This window comes from Ptiloglossa arizonensis, chromosome 5, assembly GCF_051014685.1.
Source record: "Ptiloglossa arizonensis isolate GNS036 chromosome 5, iyPtiAriz1_principal, whole genome shotgun sequence".
In the NCBI taxonomy this organism is placed as follows: domain Eukaryota; kingdom Metazoa; phylum Arthropoda; class Insecta; order Hymenoptera; family Colletidae; genus Ptiloglossa; species Ptiloglossa arizonensis.
In genome coordinates this window covers 27524118-27541154 of record NC_135052.1, presented here as the reverse complement: position 1 = coordinate 27541154, position 17037 = coordinate 27524118, and the positions used below count along the sequence as shown (strand labels likewise).

The 17037-nt window shown below is 36.8% G+C and overlaps 3 protein-coding genes across 10 annotated transcripts in view; 1 reads left to right on the top strand and 2 right to left on the bottom strand.

The window, feature by feature from the left end:
* Syx1a (syntaxin 1A) overlaps positions 1-4163 on the bottom strand; it is a 59050-nt gene extending 54887 nt beyond the window's left edge. For 4 of the 6 annotated variants that reach the window (XR_012992233.1, XR_012992234.1, XR_012992235.1 and 1 more), the window contains exon 1: positions 3919-4162. Coding sequence is in view for 2 of the 6 variants with exons in the window: in XM_076312444.1 (XP_076168559.1) it covers positions 3919-3951 (33 nt within the window). In the remaining 4 variants the exon portion in view is untranslated. Of the gene's footprint in view, positions 1-3918 lie in introns of all 6 variants that reach the window. The other 2 variants (XM_076312444.1, XM_076312445.1) reach the window with 1 other exon arrangement.
* Positions 4164-4815: 652 nt separating this feature from the next.
* Positions 4816-7913, top strand: Ran (RAN, member RAS oncogene family). Of its 3 annotated transcripts, none has more exons than XM_076312446.1 (3): positions 4816-4908; positions 5502-5980; positions 6188-7913. In XM_076312446.1, the coding sequence occupies exons 2-3, from the start codon at positions 5549-5551 to the stop codon at positions 6401-6403; spliced, it is 648 nt and encodes a 215-aa protein (XP_076168561.1). In that variant the 5' UTR covers positions 4816-4908; positions 5502-5548; the 3' UTR covers positions 6404-7913. The 3 variants fall into 3 exon arrangements, with proteins under 3 accessions (XP_076168561.1, XP_076168562.1, XP_076168563.1); XM_076312447.1 differs by lacking the exon at positions 4816-4908 and adding an exon at positions 4941-5212; XM_076312448.1 differs by lacking the exon at positions 4816-4908 and adding an exon at positions 5229-5368.
* A 254-nt stretch (positions 7914-8167) lies between these two features.
* LOC143147311 (elongation factor Tu, mitochondrial) lies at positions 8168-10314 on the bottom strand. Its single transcript, XM_076312441.1, has 6 exons — positions 10103-10314; positions 9894-9946; positions 9639-9810; positions 9236-9543; positions 8442-9103; positions 8168-8355 (listed from the first exon to the last, which is right to left on the bottom strand). Exons 1-6 carry the CDS (start codon positions 10137-10139, stop codon positions 8169-8171), a joined length of 1419 nt encoding a protein of 472 aa, XP_076168556.1. The 5' UTR covers positions 10140-10314; the 3' UTR covers position 8168.
* Between the last annotated feature and the right edge of the window lie 6723 nt (positions 10315-17037).

The window sequence follows — 17037 nt, the reverse complement described above, 5'->3', positions numbered from 1 at the left end:
AATTTTATAAGTATAAAGTTAAAATAAGTTTTTTGAGTAAAATCATTTCGTAGGTAATTAAGGCTACTTCCTATAGTCTTTCCACTCATTGATATCGATTAATAATTAAACGTTACATAAAAAAGTTAAATAAGCCTTTTCTCTACCTTTTCTAATAAGGAAATCATATTTTTCGACTTAAATTAAATATCTAAAGGACACGTCGCGAAAATGGTTTAAATAATTGTTTTCATAATTTAAAATGGTATAAAATGGTATGCGTCGAAAAGTATTGTGAAATGTTTCTGATATTAAAAAGATTCAAAATCTTCAGTCAAGCCAATGACACTTTCCCTTTGTAAAAAAAGATAATTCCTGCGCTTGAGATAAATAGACAAAAATCTTTCAACATATTTATTTTAATTCTTTCATAATTAAATTGTTTACGATTTTCACCGATTGAATTGTTAACTCTCGTATTAATGGATAAATGTTTAATTTTTTCTTTTAATCGAAGAATGGAAGCATTTGGTAAATAAGATACGTGGAATATTTAAAATAATGCAAAAAATATATATTCCTAGGGTTGTTAAACTATAACGACAAATGTATTAATGTGGAAAAAAATGTTTAAGTTGTCCAAATTTGTCTACATTGAGAATTTTCATTCATGCCCCTTTCTCTCTATCTTAGGGGTTACGCCCTATAGTTAATATATGAGAATCAATAATTCAATCGGTGAAAATCATAAACAACTTAATTATGAAAGAATTAAAATGAATATGTTAAAAGATTTTTGTCTATTTATCTCGAACACAGGAATTATCTTTTCTTTGCAAAGGGATACCGTTCAAAAAGTTTGGAAAGTAATTAGCTTGACTGAAGATTTTGAATCTCTTCAATATCGTTAAGATTTCACAATACTTTTCAAGGCATCATTTTTATACCATTTTAAATTAAGAAAATAATTATTTAAACCATTTTCGCGTCGTACCCTTTAAAAAACAGCGATCAGGACTGCGAGCTTAAAAAGTCCAGATGTATTCTGATCCAACGAATTGATTAAAAAAAAATTCATGTCGTTTCTCGTTCGAAGGCGGCAAAAACTAGCATTCCGAGACACCCCGAAGACCCAACTGTCGCGCCGGGCGCCACCGCCGCAAGGAAGCCGGCGAATTCTTTGCTTACGAATATCAAAGCCGTAATTAACGAGGACGGATAACAATCAGAGCGGTTGTAGTACGCAGTGCACACGATCGATACGCGGTACTCGTGTACGATTAAGAAACGCTTATGACCGTTGCATTGTCGAGCACACAAAATCCTGTATACTCGATAGGAGGAACACAGTGAGCTTCTCGAATGGTACTCGAGTGCTACGTTAACGAAGCTTTTTTCTGACGGAAAACTGGTAGCGGAACGAAATTTCTCAAAGCAAAAAGTTCGAATACACCGCGCGTACAATTTTCAATCATATTTTCTCATTTCGATACTTAAACGTATTTTTACATTTTAAAAAATATTTTATCCGAACTTCGAGCCTTGTTAATGTTTCTCCGTTCGATTCGACGGAGCGAATACGCTACGTTAAATTAAACGGCGGCTCGGAATCGCCTCGAGAGCGCAAAGGGTTACTACGATGTTAGAAACGATACCGGGAGATGCGTTAACCTCAGTTTCGTTACGGGTAACACGCTCGATCGATTGGTTGCCTTTTCCCAAAACTTCACGTCTACCGTACTTCATTGCCTAAAATTAGAACCCGTCGCGACCTTGAGTACTTATCTTCCTACAACCAAGCGTGTCTCCTACTTCGTACCTTATTCAACGTACGAGTTCGCTGTATCTCTTGAGCCGGCTATCGTTGACCCGGTGCAATCAATGACCGCGCCGCGTTTCTCACGTTTCGTTTCGTTTCGTTTCGTTTCACCGTAGCGGTCGTGAAAAATCGTTTCGCCGAGTCCGATCGACCGTCCGATTCGACTCGCGACGATCGATCGGATCTTTCGAAGTCGGAACATTAATCGGCCGCGCGAGTGTCCCTTCTATCCGTTTTCATCGACCTCTCATCGACAGCCTTTGTTCGTACCTCCTTAACCTACCTACCCATCTACGAAATGCCGACCACGCGAAATTTGCCACGAGACATTGTCGACCGTTCGCGGTGAAAACCAATCGGCCGAACCCTTGAATGCCGAATCGTTTTCGTTTGCGAGTATCGAAGATGCGCACGACGCTCGGCGGCACCTGACGCTTCGAGAGTCGTTATCGAGGCTATTAGCGCGCGACTCGTTATGTAAATCTTAGGGGCAAAACGCAACACAGGAAGGGACGCCCAATCTTCTTTCTCGTTCGGAAATGTCATCGCGGGAATCGTCTTTTCGCGCTCCCTGTGTAACCGAAACTGGAATGTTCCAAGCAACCGTCCTTCGTGTCCCTTTTGACACGAACTCGCATCGCGCGAGTGTTTTCTCTTCATTGTTTGCTATACAACCGAATCATAAGACGCTATAAATCACGAGTCCCTCGTAACTGTCTCTCTGCGCGACACGACCAACCTACAGTGAACCCATTTCGTACAAGGAACAAGCGCGCGCGCACAAAAGAGAGAGAGAGAGAGAGAGAGAGAGAGAGAGAGAGAGAATATATGTAATCCGAACGCTGCGCTAGAAGATGCAATTAAAAGACAAATTACTTTTACGGATCGAGACAAATTACCAAACGTATACATCGAAAATGATCGGAAATATATAATCGTAGTAAAAAAATACACCAATAGTGACCTTGGCAAAATGAAACGCGAGAAATACGAGAAAAAAATATTTTTGCTACGCGTAGAATGACGAAGAGAAATCGTCGCGACATATTCCGAGTACGGATTGTTTATTCGGTCATTTTCAACTCTATTCCGGCTCGCGTATCCGAGCTTCGAAATGGATCGAAGTCGAGTCGTAATTTACGCGCTCTAAACAGTGTCGAGTAACGAGCGTGCACGACTTCTACGAACGAATGAAATTTCCGTAAATGCCTAATGATTAACACCGTGAAGAAATGAGGGATCACATGACGACCATTCACGATTGGTCGTCGTGATATTATCAGAACGACAGGTGTCTGCTAGAATTCGAGATAAATGCTTTATGCGGTAAAAATTTAACGCCGACAGATTAATCCATGGAACGAGGATAGTCGACAGAACAAAAAAGTAAAACGACAAGAGCCGCCGAATACATGTCGTGCGCCTAGATACGCCCCGGTACACGCTTTTCATAAATGTCAGTCGACGCCTGTGAGTCATCGACACTCGCTATTCATGCATTGAATCGGTCACCTTCCAATGAATCTATGAAAATATCTGTCAAGAAACACGAAAAATAGGTTCACGATACTCGAACGATATTCAAAAAAAAAGTAAATCTTGTATTTCTCTCATACTCTGAGTCTTTATTTTCATGTATCTGTCTGTCTCTTTATCACTCTGCTCAAGTGCTCGACAGTTGACAGTCTACGAATACGACTGACACCTCGGAAACGCCTTTCCTCGTAGACAAAATCCGTCCGGGCTTCGATTCGATCAATGACAGGCGTGCATTTTCGAAAGAAAAATTTGTTTCAATTACACCGAAAAAAACAGTAACGAATTTCACGTATACAATGTGGTACGGACGCTGGTTCTTTAAACGTTGCAAGAATAAAATAAAAATAAAACAAAGTGTCGAAGAATAAGAGACAGAATATAAGAGAGATATTACGGACGACGTGAAACACGAATTCAGATACACGAGAGAGAAAGCGCGCGAGTTAAGAAGATGCAGAAACAGGCAGACGAAGAAAGGAAAAGGATGACGGAGGGAGTGAGAGAGAGTTAACGGACAGACTGACTTGTTCGATGAATCGGCTTGGTTTCTAGTAAAATATACGTATCTACTCGAAACTCACCGCGACGAGGGCTGCTAATCTATCCTTGGTCATGGCGAGGGTGACGAAGAATTGCGAGTCAGCGGGTGTACGAAGTGGAAAAACTAGCGACTAATTCCATTCACGATTTTATCCATGTACGACGAGCACGGCCACTAAAAACTAAAGGAAACGGACGCACTAGCGGCGAGAGACACGATCGTAAAATCGATATACTCGCGAACTCGCCTGCTTCTGCAGTGCCGTCCGTTGTGGTACGCATGCGCCGGTGACGTCAACTCTACTCAGGACCGGCCCAGATTTCGTCGTAGCCCCTTCCTATAAATAACAAGTAAAAAAAAAACAAAACACTCCTTTTAAAACTTCACTCTTTCAGGTAAACGTGAATACGAATTCACGTTATAAAAACGATCCGAGGAATCTCGAATATTTCGTGTTAATAAATTTTACATATACGTTTCATATTATCAATTACTGTGTATCAATTTCAGATCTGTATTACAAAACGAAGTTTACCAAAATATTCAATTTTGTAACATTCGGCCTTTAATTTGTCAATATTTGACCCCTTTCAAACATATCCTCGTAAAAGAAACTTGAATGAAAATGGAACATCGAATGTTCCCGATGTTCGAATTTCATATTTACCGCCATTTGCGACCTAACGCGCTCTCGCGCGCCAGCACTTCGTTCCATTTATGTACTTACGTAGAACGTGATTCTTTCCGTTGAAAACTAAAATTCTTCGGTACCGGCTCGATGTGGCGCGCATGGAATAGATGTCGCTATATCATTGCAAGCTCCTATTGTAATTTTTCAAAAAAATAATTACATACGTATTATTTTGACAATCGAGCGATAAAAATATTCAAAATATTTTTTTCTATATCACGTCAAATGAATGCTTCTCTTAATTCGAACCTTGTTGTATTTAGCAAATGACGAAGAAGCGGACCCCTACTCGTCGAGTCAAAGGAACGCCATTGTGAGCCATAACGACTGTGTCGCAGGGTAAGTTTTATCGGTCATTTTCACGTACACATCACTTGCCGGGAAATTTTGTACCAACATCCTCGGATTTCCATAAATTTAGTGTAAATTAACCGTCAACTTGTTCGATAGTTCGGGATTTTGCTATAACTGCACGTAGTCGTATTTCGAGATTAGCGCGAAAGTCTCCTGTGTTACAACGGGAGGCGCCATTCTCTTAACAGAACGTGGTGAATTTCTACGTCGGCTTGCGGTCTAAGAGCGCGGGATATTGGTCAACCGGCTTTTCGAGCTAACGTCGAAAGTACTACCAACTAACATTTTGGTAGGTGCATTTGCTTAGCGTCCAGAAATGCGTCTCGTTTTTTATAGTTACGTTCGGTTGGTGAGTAGCGGATCACGTTTTTAACGCGTGATATGGTACGATCTAGCATCTTCCAGCAATTTCGAAACAGTGGATACTCTTGAAGGATATGATAGCGTAAATGTTTTACTTACAACGATATCTAATCGAGAACTTTATAAATGCGCTAGTATAAGATACTTGTGACGTGGAAACTGTTTTCTTCGATTAACGATTCTTTGATTGAGCGTCACTGATCTTACCTTTTCAGATTCATCGTTTCTTTACTTGGATAAATCGTCGAATAACGATACCAGAATGGCACCGGAATCTGATATGCCTACTTTCAAGTGCGTCTTGGTTGGTGATGGTGGTACTGGAAAAACAACATTTGTCAAACGACATTTAACCGGTGAATTTGAGAAAAAATACGTCGCGACTTTAGGCGTGGAAGTACACCCTTTGATCTTCCACACGAATCGGGGAGCAATTCGATTCAATGTGTGGGATACGGCTGGACAAGAGAAGTTTGGTGGTCTTCGTGATGGTTACTACATTCAAGGACAATGTGCTGTCATTATGTTTGACGTTACGTCAAGAGTAACGTATAAAAATGTACCAAACTGGCATAGGGACTTGGTGCGAGTTTGTGAAAATATACCTATCGTACTCTGTGGCAACAAAGTCGATATTAAGGATAGGAAAGTAAAAGCCAAGAGCATTGTTTTCCATAGAAAGAAGAATTTACAGGTAATGTGCTACTTTAAATTCGGTTAATTTAACCCTGTCTTTATTCTGAAATTTTTTTTAATCGTACCTAACAATATTTATTTCTAATAATTTGCAAAACTTGAATAAATTGATGTTTGTCCTAATTTGATTTTTTATTTGTGCTAAACTTTCTGAAACTGTGGGCTGTTAATATAACGACCAACATTTTTTTTTCTCTGTTTCCAGTACTACGATATCAGTGCAAAGAGCAACTACAACTTTGAGAAACCTTTCTTATGGTTGGCGCGTAAATTGATTGGCGACCCAAATCTAGAATTTGTCGCTATGCCAGCTCTTCTTCCACCCGAGGTTACCATGGACCCACAATGGCAACAACAGATAGAAAAAGATCTGAAGGAAGCCCAAGAGACTGCATTACCAGAAGATGACGAAGACCTTTAGTTTGTTATGCCGCGCGTATGATCTGAACAGAGGCACAGCGTATTCGAACGCACCTCGCACGTTACGTTCTTGTGCCTCTCGATAGGTCGAAGATTCTTTCTTTGAAGGAATTACAATTTGCGTAAAATTTTGTTCGATACGTAACGATAATAACGGTAAAAATGTTTCTGTGATTTCACATTTCATGAGCTTTGTCTTAACGAAAGGATACAGGAATTGAACGTTGCTTTTGCGCGCATAGGGATTTGTGTGCGTGAGCGTAAAACACGTGACCTCTAATTTTGTACAAGTATTGGGGTAATTCTAGCATAACGTACTTCTTACCGGTGTGAACGTACGATTTGACCGATGCACAAATATTTAAAATTTTACGCATCGAAACTAAAAATCATTTAATACTTGACATGTTTGTTACACATGTTTTACTCATGCAGTACGAATGTATATGCGTGAGTGCACATATGTTATATGACATGATGCATTCAATATAAATAACGTATGATTTTCCAACAAACTGTATGTCGATCGGTTTTAAAGCAACGGTTACAGTAATTTAACTTCTGTTGCTATTTTTGTTTGCACCTATTACGAGAATGCAGTACATAAATTAACTTTCGAATGAATGAACACGCTATTCCGTAAATCGCGAAAGTAAATGATTAATTCTATAAGAAAGAATCTTTCGATACGCACGAAATGCTGATATTTAGAAGTCACTGTTTACACATACACAGACATTCAAACTGGAAACAACAAATCTTTCGGAGGGGCTCACAAAGTAGCTGAATCTTTACCAAACGATAACATAGCCTTTGCTATTATTTCACATCCCGGTCACGTGATGATGAACGAATAAAGAAAAAGCATTGATGTATATGTACCAATTGATTGAACAATGCAGTAATCGTCTTTGCGAGTAATCTGCAACATCCAGACACAGTGTTGTATTTTGAAATAATGTTACTATTGGAGCGAAGCACGGTTTGTAGTCAGTTGCGCCTGTCCTCGACAATGAGGACTGTTTACTATTTTTATAAGCGAAGGTGAATGTATGATTTGTTCGACTTAAATTATATAAACAGTGTTTTTCTTTTCTATACAAAAACATTCGTTTCGTTGGGAGGCCAAAACGGTATATAAGTCCTTTTCCTTACTTTCCCCGGTTTGTTACCGATGAAAATACACGAGTGCACGGTGAAAAGTGTACATAATTAAGTACTTTGGTTGATTAAAGCAAATTGCAGAAACGTGAGGGAAACACTACGTATCGTGTTTCATTGTTCTGCTCAAAGCAGCTTGTACCAATGATGTATTGGATTCAATAAATCGTCCTTGAACTGTTTTTGAAGTTACAACATTTCTAAAACGTTCAGACGTGCGCATAACGTTACGTTGTCTTGTATCCTTCGGAAAAGCTGTATTTAAACAAAGTAAAGGGGAAAAAATGAGTTTGCGTTATAGACATGTAAAATCAATCATTCCGGTGGCAATAAACTAGAAAAACATTTTGTATGAGAAGTTTATTACGTGGTATTTATAAGGGATGTTTTTTAATTGCACATGACTAAAACGTAGTATCGAAATAAACGAATATTTATAGTAACATGTTATTTAGTAGAACTTATGTAATATTTAAAATCAATTTATAAGAATGAATAGAAAACCAATGACCGCGTCAATGCAGCTATACAAAAATGTATACGTGTATAAGATTCTTAACTTATTATTTTTTAAAGCATTTTTTTTCGAGAAATTTTCGAGTAATTTACATTTGCTGTTGTGCCCCTTTCTTTAATTTTTTTTTACCTTCAAGTATTTCAATTCGCTCTGCTTCAGTGAGCGATGGCAGAATAGATGTAATTACTCCAGTTGCCAAAGTGCAAAGTCCGTCTCTTAATGTAAATCGTAATCCTTTTTCACAAACCATTGGTCTTATTAACTTCATTACAGCTCTATGAAGAACATATTTAATGCATTCGTTCGTTGTTAATATAATATTGATACATTTTACCTTTCATTCAAATAACATAATACTTACGTAAAATCTTCACCGGGCATGGCTAAACCTTTGTCTAATAAATTAACTTGTGCCGCAACATCCCATGTTTTGCAAAACATTTGAGTTTGTATAAAGCTTTGGATGGGTTTTTTTCTCCCTCCTTCTATATCGGTCAACAAGTACATTTGGCATTCCAAATGATCATAAGCTTTCATTGTACCTGGCTTGCACAATATCATACCTCTTCTAATATCGTCTCTCTTCAAACCTCTAACTAAAGCACCTAACTGGTCTCCAGCATGTGCCTCTTCCAATATTTGATGAAACATTTCTATTCCTGTTACTGTGCTCTTTATGACTTTATTGAAACCAATCAATTCACATTCTGTACCTTTCTTTAATTTACCACGCTCCAATCTACCTGTGGCTACCGTTCCTCTACCAGGGATTGAATAAACAGATTCTATTGGTAACAAGAATGGTTTATCTAAATCTCTAATTGGAGTTGGTATATAAGTATCTATAGCATCCAGTAACTGCATTATAGAGTTTGCTCCGATTTCAGGTTTGGTTCCTTCTAATGCACAAAGTGCACTGCCTTTAATCATGGGCAATTTGTCTCCATCGTAACCTAATTCCGTCATCAATTCTCGAGTCTCCATTTCCACCAACTCTAGCATCTCATCATCTGCTGCATCAATCTGTTTATAGAAAAGTAATTACAGTAAAACTTAATGAAGAAGCAACTTACAGTTCCCATTATTTTTAAATTTTCAACAGCACTCAAGCAATGTTTGTAATGTTAATACTTAATGTAGGTAACAAAACCTTACCTTATTGATGTACACAACAATGTGTTCAATACCGATTTGCTTAGCAAGAATCAAATGCTCCTTTGTTTGTGGCATTGTACCATCTGTAGCAGCAATAACAAGGATAGCTCCATCCATTTGTGCTGTGCCTGTGATCATATTTTTAATGTAATCTGCATGTCCTGGACAATCTGTGTGTCCATAATGACGATTCTCTGTTTCATACTCAATATGAGCTACGTTAATAGTAATACCACGTGCTTTTTCCTCTGGTGCATTGTCAATGTCAGAGTAATGTTTTACCTTTGCTAATTGTTTTTCTGCTAGAACTAACAAGGATAAGAACGGTTACTATGTATGATTATGTTTAATAAAATAGTAGGATAAATTATTAAACAATGAATTGTAGATGCAAACAATGTACCTTTGGTGATAGCTGCAGTTAACGTTGTTTTTCCGTGATCAACATGACCAATTGTACCAACATTACAATGTGGTTTATTTCTCAAATATACCTTTTTTTCGGCGTAAAATCGTTGAATTGTGACATTCGGTAAATGTGAGACAACACATAAGTGACCACCTAACAGGCTTTGCTGAAAAAGTAATTCAATCAGAGTTACGTTAACGAGCAACGAGTCATAGAAATTGAGTTATAATTATAGTCAAATTTTCTTACTCGTTTAAAAGAATGCTTAATGTAAAATAATTGTGTCACAGCTTGTTTTAATACTGAAAAAAAAAACAGTTAAAACTTATAATCTTAATCATCATGAAATTAAATGCAAACACCATGTTTTTTTTTGTTGCTATTGATCAGGCGTCATAATATGGGTTAATTGTGAAATATTCAGAAAATGATACAGAAATTTTATTATGTTTACTTACCGGGTCTAAATATTACATTTCCATTGCAAAGTACCATCTTTCTTTAAAGTTTTCTTCGTATTTAATTTAACTGATTAGACTGCGTGGATTTCAACAATGCCTTCGTACATGAAGTACGAGAAACACCTCAGCGCGAACTATCGAAAACGTTGCGTAACTTTTCTTCCAGTACTATTTAAGCATAGAACCTACATGATTTTATTATCTAGTATTTATGCATTTATTTTATCTATTGCAATGAACGGATCGCCTAAATTGTATATTATGACATAGTCATATAAACAATAAATTTAAAAAAAAATATTAGTCATGAAAAAAGGTATATTTGTTGCTCGACTTCGCGTTTTCGTGTCGCTGGTGTCGTTTGCTTTCATGATTGGTTCGGACCATCTACAAGTGATAATTCCATATCATAATTAAATTTTATCTCTCTTATGAGATTTTCAATGTCGTCCAATTTGAAAAGTTCGATCGTTGTTGAAGGTATTTAGTAAAAATCATGGGTTTCATAGACATGTATGAAAATAAGGCGAGGTACCTGTAACTAGACCTACGAGCGTCACACTCTCGATGGCGAAGTCAACAGTTTGCTCTCCAAAGGAAAGGGAGGAGGATGCAAATAAGCGCACGATGAAATTAATAAGCGGGGTTTAATTAATTCTGAGAGAATAACGAACCATGGAATGTAAGAGAAGGCTTAGAAGGAGCGAGGATCGGAACGGTTCGTATTATCGTCGTTATAGCATAATTTGCAGATACTCCGGCGGATAAAAACTCATAATCGGGAGGCAACAAGAGTGGAAAAGATAAATTAGGAAAGATATCGAAACGTTCCGGACATCCTTACTCGCACGTTTCGAAGCTAATCACCAGTGAAATGACTCGTTGCAGATGACGTTCATCCTTGCTGACGTTAATCCATGCTGATTTGTTCGATTATGATGGTGAAAACGAATACGTACGTATTTTGTGAATATTTCTGTTTGAATCAAGTCATATTCCCAAACGATTGGTTAAGGTAAAAAATTGCAAAATAATCATTCAATGTATTGTGAAACGTAAATGAGAATCGGCATGTGGGTTAAATGCTAAACGACCACGTGATATTCCATAAGTATTTTCTACATTATTCGGCAACACTTTCCAATATCTGAATACCCATGTTTTCTGGATTATTTCGTTTTAATTTACTTTTTAAAGAAATTGCATCTTTTTTGTTTTCTAATTCGTTACTCAACATTTAGTAACCATTGACGAGTCTTTTATAACCTCTAATTCAAATACGTTTTGACCGGTGCCGATAACGCTTGACTCATTTGTTACCGGCAAAATATCGTACTATCATTTCAATACAGTATGTTTATAGATATTACGATACCTATAAAATCATACATTATATTGTAAAATGTGATGTGGATATTTATAATGAATAAAAGCGTTCCTTATTTTCTTTTTTAAGGAAAAATAATATATTTATTTTTCCGTACTCAAGTAATTTTCAATCAAAATTCCTGACAAAGTATCTAAAAATAATTCATCATTCGAGGATAAATTTTGTACATAAAAACAAAAAAAAGAATTTGTATAAACAAATGTTTGCTTTGAGAATAGATTCAGCATGTAAAAACAATAAAAAAAGTTTGTGTGTGTATATATATATATATATATATATATATGTATATATTTCTATTTAATCTTAATTTTGAGTTATAGTGAGTTTGTTCTTCAACAAAAATCCGGATTTTTATTAAGGAATTTCTGTATATTGACAGTGGTTTGTGTTTGTTGATTCTTTGTAAGTTTTTTCATTATATAAATGCATAATGATGAATATATAAAACATAGTTTGTATAAAATAAAACTGTTGAAAACATTAAAAATGTTTTTTTGTAGAATTTTTATTGTGTCCCTAGCATCATTTTTACCGTAAATAAACAGAATCGCGATAAAAAGGAAAATATTGCGAACTGTAAGGTCTTAAGACTTGAGATCTTTTTATCAAGATCATGTTTTGTTTCAATTATAATCGATTCTTTTATGTAACAAATTTTTCTTTTGTGTAGTTTCGTATAGTAGTACAACTAGTAACAATTTCTTTGTTATACATTTATATTGAAGGTCTGTATTAAAAAAAAATGTTCGAAACGTTGTTTAATCTATTTAATTAAAGTTGCTATTCTAAATGCTATGTTGGTCTTTAACCACAAACTATACTTTCAGAACAGTGTATTATCGAAAAATGAGATATATGTAACAACTTTCCAGTCCTACTTCAATACGTCTAATATTGAGTCACAAAAGGAGTTTCCAAGGTGTCTGAATCCGGAAACACGACAAATTTTGCTCTGTAATACCAACCGATGGTCACGAACAACGCTTATTTGAAACAGTAACGGTCCTCGTGCGTCTTCTGCAAATATTTTCTCCTTCCTTCTATTCCCTCTTGTCCTTTTTCTTCAATTTTCTTCGCATCACTTTCTTCCTATGTGCATCGTCGCGAAGCGCAAAATTCAACACACCGTGACCGCTTTTGGAATTTGATTCGATTTTATTCGATAACGTCTTGATTACGAACGTAAAGAAAATATTACGGAAATGGTACGATATTTATTTATTTATTCGCCAAGTACATGTATTGGTTACCTTATTTACATTCGCGAAGAAAATTAACCCATTTGCATTATTCGCAAGAATGAAAAATATACTCTTATTATTAAATTTGTTTTATTACATTTAATTACAAACATTTCAGGAAGTATTGTAAACTTTATATTTCAGTGACATTTGAAGAATAAAAATAAAGAAAAAGTTTTTATATTATATATATATATATATATATATATATATATATTGTTCTCTTTTTTGTTAAAAAATACAGTAATCCCATAAGGTATTTTAGTAACAAATCAGGGGAATTCCTTAAATGTGGAAGGGAAAATTTTTAACACGCTGTTTAACTGTGTTACGCTATTCTCGGTCATTACTATCCATTCACAATATGGATGAGTGTATATATACATTAATAGTGCAAATGAATTAGGTAGTATTAAATAATTGAATGAAACTGTGGTGAAGAAATGAAATTTCATTAAAAGTTGAAACATTTTAGAAAAATTATGTATTCATATAAAGAGTATTATAAAATAAAAATATTTTATAAAAGTAATAAAATTAATTTTGTTTCGTTTCAGTGTACAATTTATTAAAATAAAGTTGATTAAAATTATCACTCTCGAAAATAAGAGAGTTGAAGTTTAGTTATGAATAAATGCGGTAGGCCTGCAAAGAAATGTACATAAGAGCGGATAATGTTGCGTGTGAACAGATTCTAGGGGTCGGTACAAGCATAGTTGGTACTATGGGAGAGAAGTGACTTCTGTCCTGTTTAGATTCTCATGGGGAATACATGGAGAAACTAAACTCAGCAGAGGTGGACATATATATTATTCTATTGTTGATAATCTTGTATAGAAACATCGGATATAGTTATTCCACAGTATAAATTACACGTGTATAATTATGTTTAAGTAATTGTGATCTTGTCGAGATCTCAGTATTTCCATTGGATGTTAATTATAAAAATTTGTGTTGGATTCTTTTAACAAGATTATCGAGTTAAATACGTACACGAATTAGTACGATTTCCTACATATCGTAAACATAAGCTGGACAATCATCCCAATGAACTAGTTGCTGCCCTTACCATTAACGAAGAGAAAGTCAGACTAAAAAGAACGAAGCCATTAGATCATTTTTACTACTTCACACTAATACTCTTTTGCGTAGAATGACGAGAGGATTTGATCTGTCTCAACAAACATACTTTCATTTAAAAAAAATAATGCAATTATTGAATGCATATGCACCATTGCATTCATAGAAAATTTTAAGATCTACAAATGTAGTACTCTTTGAACCATTCATTTTTCTCTAACTGTATCGATAACACAAATATTGCTTGAAACAGTTGTGTGAACTACCCTGTATATACAACCTTGTACGGGGACAAATTCCAATCAAAAATATTTGCGAGAAGTAAAATACTATTTTTGAGTATTATTTAAAATAAAATGAGAAAAGAGTTAGATTACGTGTACGAACCGTGCCATTTTTCAAAACTAAAACTAATCTTTTCTCTACGTTACCGAATGGTAATTGAATAGAGTCGAAGAACAAGAGTTCCCTCAAGCTTTGTTACTTGCACGGTAGTTTCGCCCCTGTGGATAGATGTATTTTACCATCGACGTGACGCTGTCGATTCGTCGTCCACAGAACTGTAGAAAAAATGTTCCCGACGTCGAACGCGGCGTAACGCGAATCGAAACAAGTCGAAACGAATCGTATCGAATCGTATCGAAGAAATTCGTCACGATGACGCGTGCCGATATGTACTTCACGGGAAGTGGAAGGGGTAGGGTTAAAGCGCTAACCTCGATGAAGTCGCTGTTTGGTTTTTATCGCGATCCTTTTACGGTTTTACAGTATTTCCGCGCGGGTCCTTTACCTCGCACTCGAGGCGTCTCTCAACGTTTCTCGCGCCCGTGGCCTCTTCTTTTGTTCGAGGCTCGGTCGATCCTCAATTTACATTCCGACGCAGTTCATCGCGCCACTTCCTGTTGCTCGCCGCTTCCCGCTTCCCGTTTTTCGCTGTTCGACGACGGCTGGGAGGGAAGGGGGGACACGTGGCACCATCTACGGCCGAAGCAAGACAGGACCGGAAGCGACGCTGTCGTCGTCTCGACTGCGGGTCAAACGGGCCGGACGCATTGCGAAATACAGTAACGTCTTTGGTATTGATGTGAGGTTTCAAGTGAACAAATCGTCTGTTCTTTCGTCCCGCGATTTTTGAACTTGATTACGCAGCGAATGATACGACAGAACGTCGGTCATTTGAAACATCAATTATCCAAATTTCGATTATCCGGTACGGAACGAGTCACGTGTATAACAACGTTTACATTTTGAGAATGTGGAATTACGAACGACGATGATATTTTTCTTAAAGGGTATTTGAAATTTGGCGGTATCTAAAGTGATTAATCACTTCTGTTGCAATATTATATATTCCTCTTATTGTGTATGTTTTTATACAATTACGATGTATTTGCGAATGTGGTTCTTCCAGATCGATGGTACGGAAACTTTTACTACGAGACGTTAATCACAAACATGTTTTAATTTGAATTGAGAATTGGTTCCAGCGATATTGAGCGACATGTATTAAATCGGAATCGATATTTTCGTAAAAGTATCGATCGAATTTTTGATATAATTCGGTAAAGAATCGAAAGTTACGTTGTGATACCTACCAATGCGGTATCACTCCCAACACTACTCGAGCGCACGGCAGCTGCAAAAACAAAGCCCAGCTGATCGAACTTCGTCCCATTGTAACCCCCCGTTCATTGCCTTCTTCGGAACAGACCGTACGAGTTCGACTAGTTTCGATCAAAAATTCTGTATCTATGCTTCGCATATCGATAATTGACGGTACCGATTTTCGAACATTATGCGAGACACTACTGTACACCTGATCGTCAAAAACGGTCCGACGAGTGTACCGTTTGTTCGCGTGCGCGACGTTTCGAGATACCCACGAAGCAATGCCGCACGCAACGATGCACCGATTGTAGAAGCATGGGTGGGGATCGGGGCGGGGTGGGGGGATCACGGAGGGGTTGGAGGGGGTGAAGTAGGTGTGCTGTGAGGTGGTGAGGTCGCGTCAACGCGCGTCTCGTTGGAATACCAATGAATTTCGTAGCAGATAGCGCGTGAGCCGAATTCTGTATTCGCTGCGGCGCTTTTCGTAACTCTTGTCCTCTTGCTTCCCCTTTGTTGGTCCCTGGCGCTGTGTCACAACAGATCATCCAACAACACGCTAGAAGAGTAACAGTTATAATAATACAACGGACAACAGAACGTCCACTATCCGTACTAATCGAACGACAAATAAAAGAACCAAATTTGTGAATACGTTGTAAGGTAAAAAGTGAATACTTCATGGTGATCGACCATTTTATTTTGGTTCTCTTTGGCGCCAATTCTATTAATTCCACCTCATTTTATCGAGGCAAGAAAGCGAATAAATTAGATAACGCAAGAAAAATGTCAAACCGGTAACAATAATTTAAGAATAATATACACATCTACCTACTTGATCTAATAATTTTTTTTACATTATTTGAAATTTTGTATCCTTTTCGTTCGTTACATATTTGTTGGCAAAGAAATTATTGACAAATCATTTGTCTAGTCAAAAGGTATTTTTAATATAATTTTTTTCCCAATAGAAATCGAAAAACAATTCGACAGTAATTATTTCTATGTTAAAAGTTGATTAGTCCTTTTTGACTTGTCTCGCACATTACCGATGGTAAATTTAAATTTTCAGTAACCTATGATAATTACTTTTTAGAAACGATTCCAATAACACGTTACTAAAAATAGCCACTCGTGTAGTAAAATTGATTACTCGAAAGCGGGAATTACCGTGATCGTTCTCTCCCGGTGTGTTCCATTCACTTTCCTCGACTCGCGATAAAAATCGCTACCTGCCCCGCTTTCGAGCGAAACCGACGATCTCGATTTTGTCACTCGAAATCGGGATACACCGTACGCAAGTGAGTCGTGTTCCCAAACTAATTATATTATTAACATTAAGACCTATTATTTTACACTACATACATTTATAATAGCCGTAGAGTAAGAACATAATAGAGTATTTTGACATAAAGAACAAAATTAATAAAGCGAAGAAGTAACAAAGAAATAGGTGCACGTTAAAGAACAAGTGCATAGACAATTAAATTAACGATGTTAATTATTTAAGAGTGCCGAGGGAACAGACTGCCTCGACGAGTTTAACGAGCTCGAGAAAAAGTCCACGATTGTCGTATCATTTATTAGCTATAATAACATATTCGTGTTACAGGATC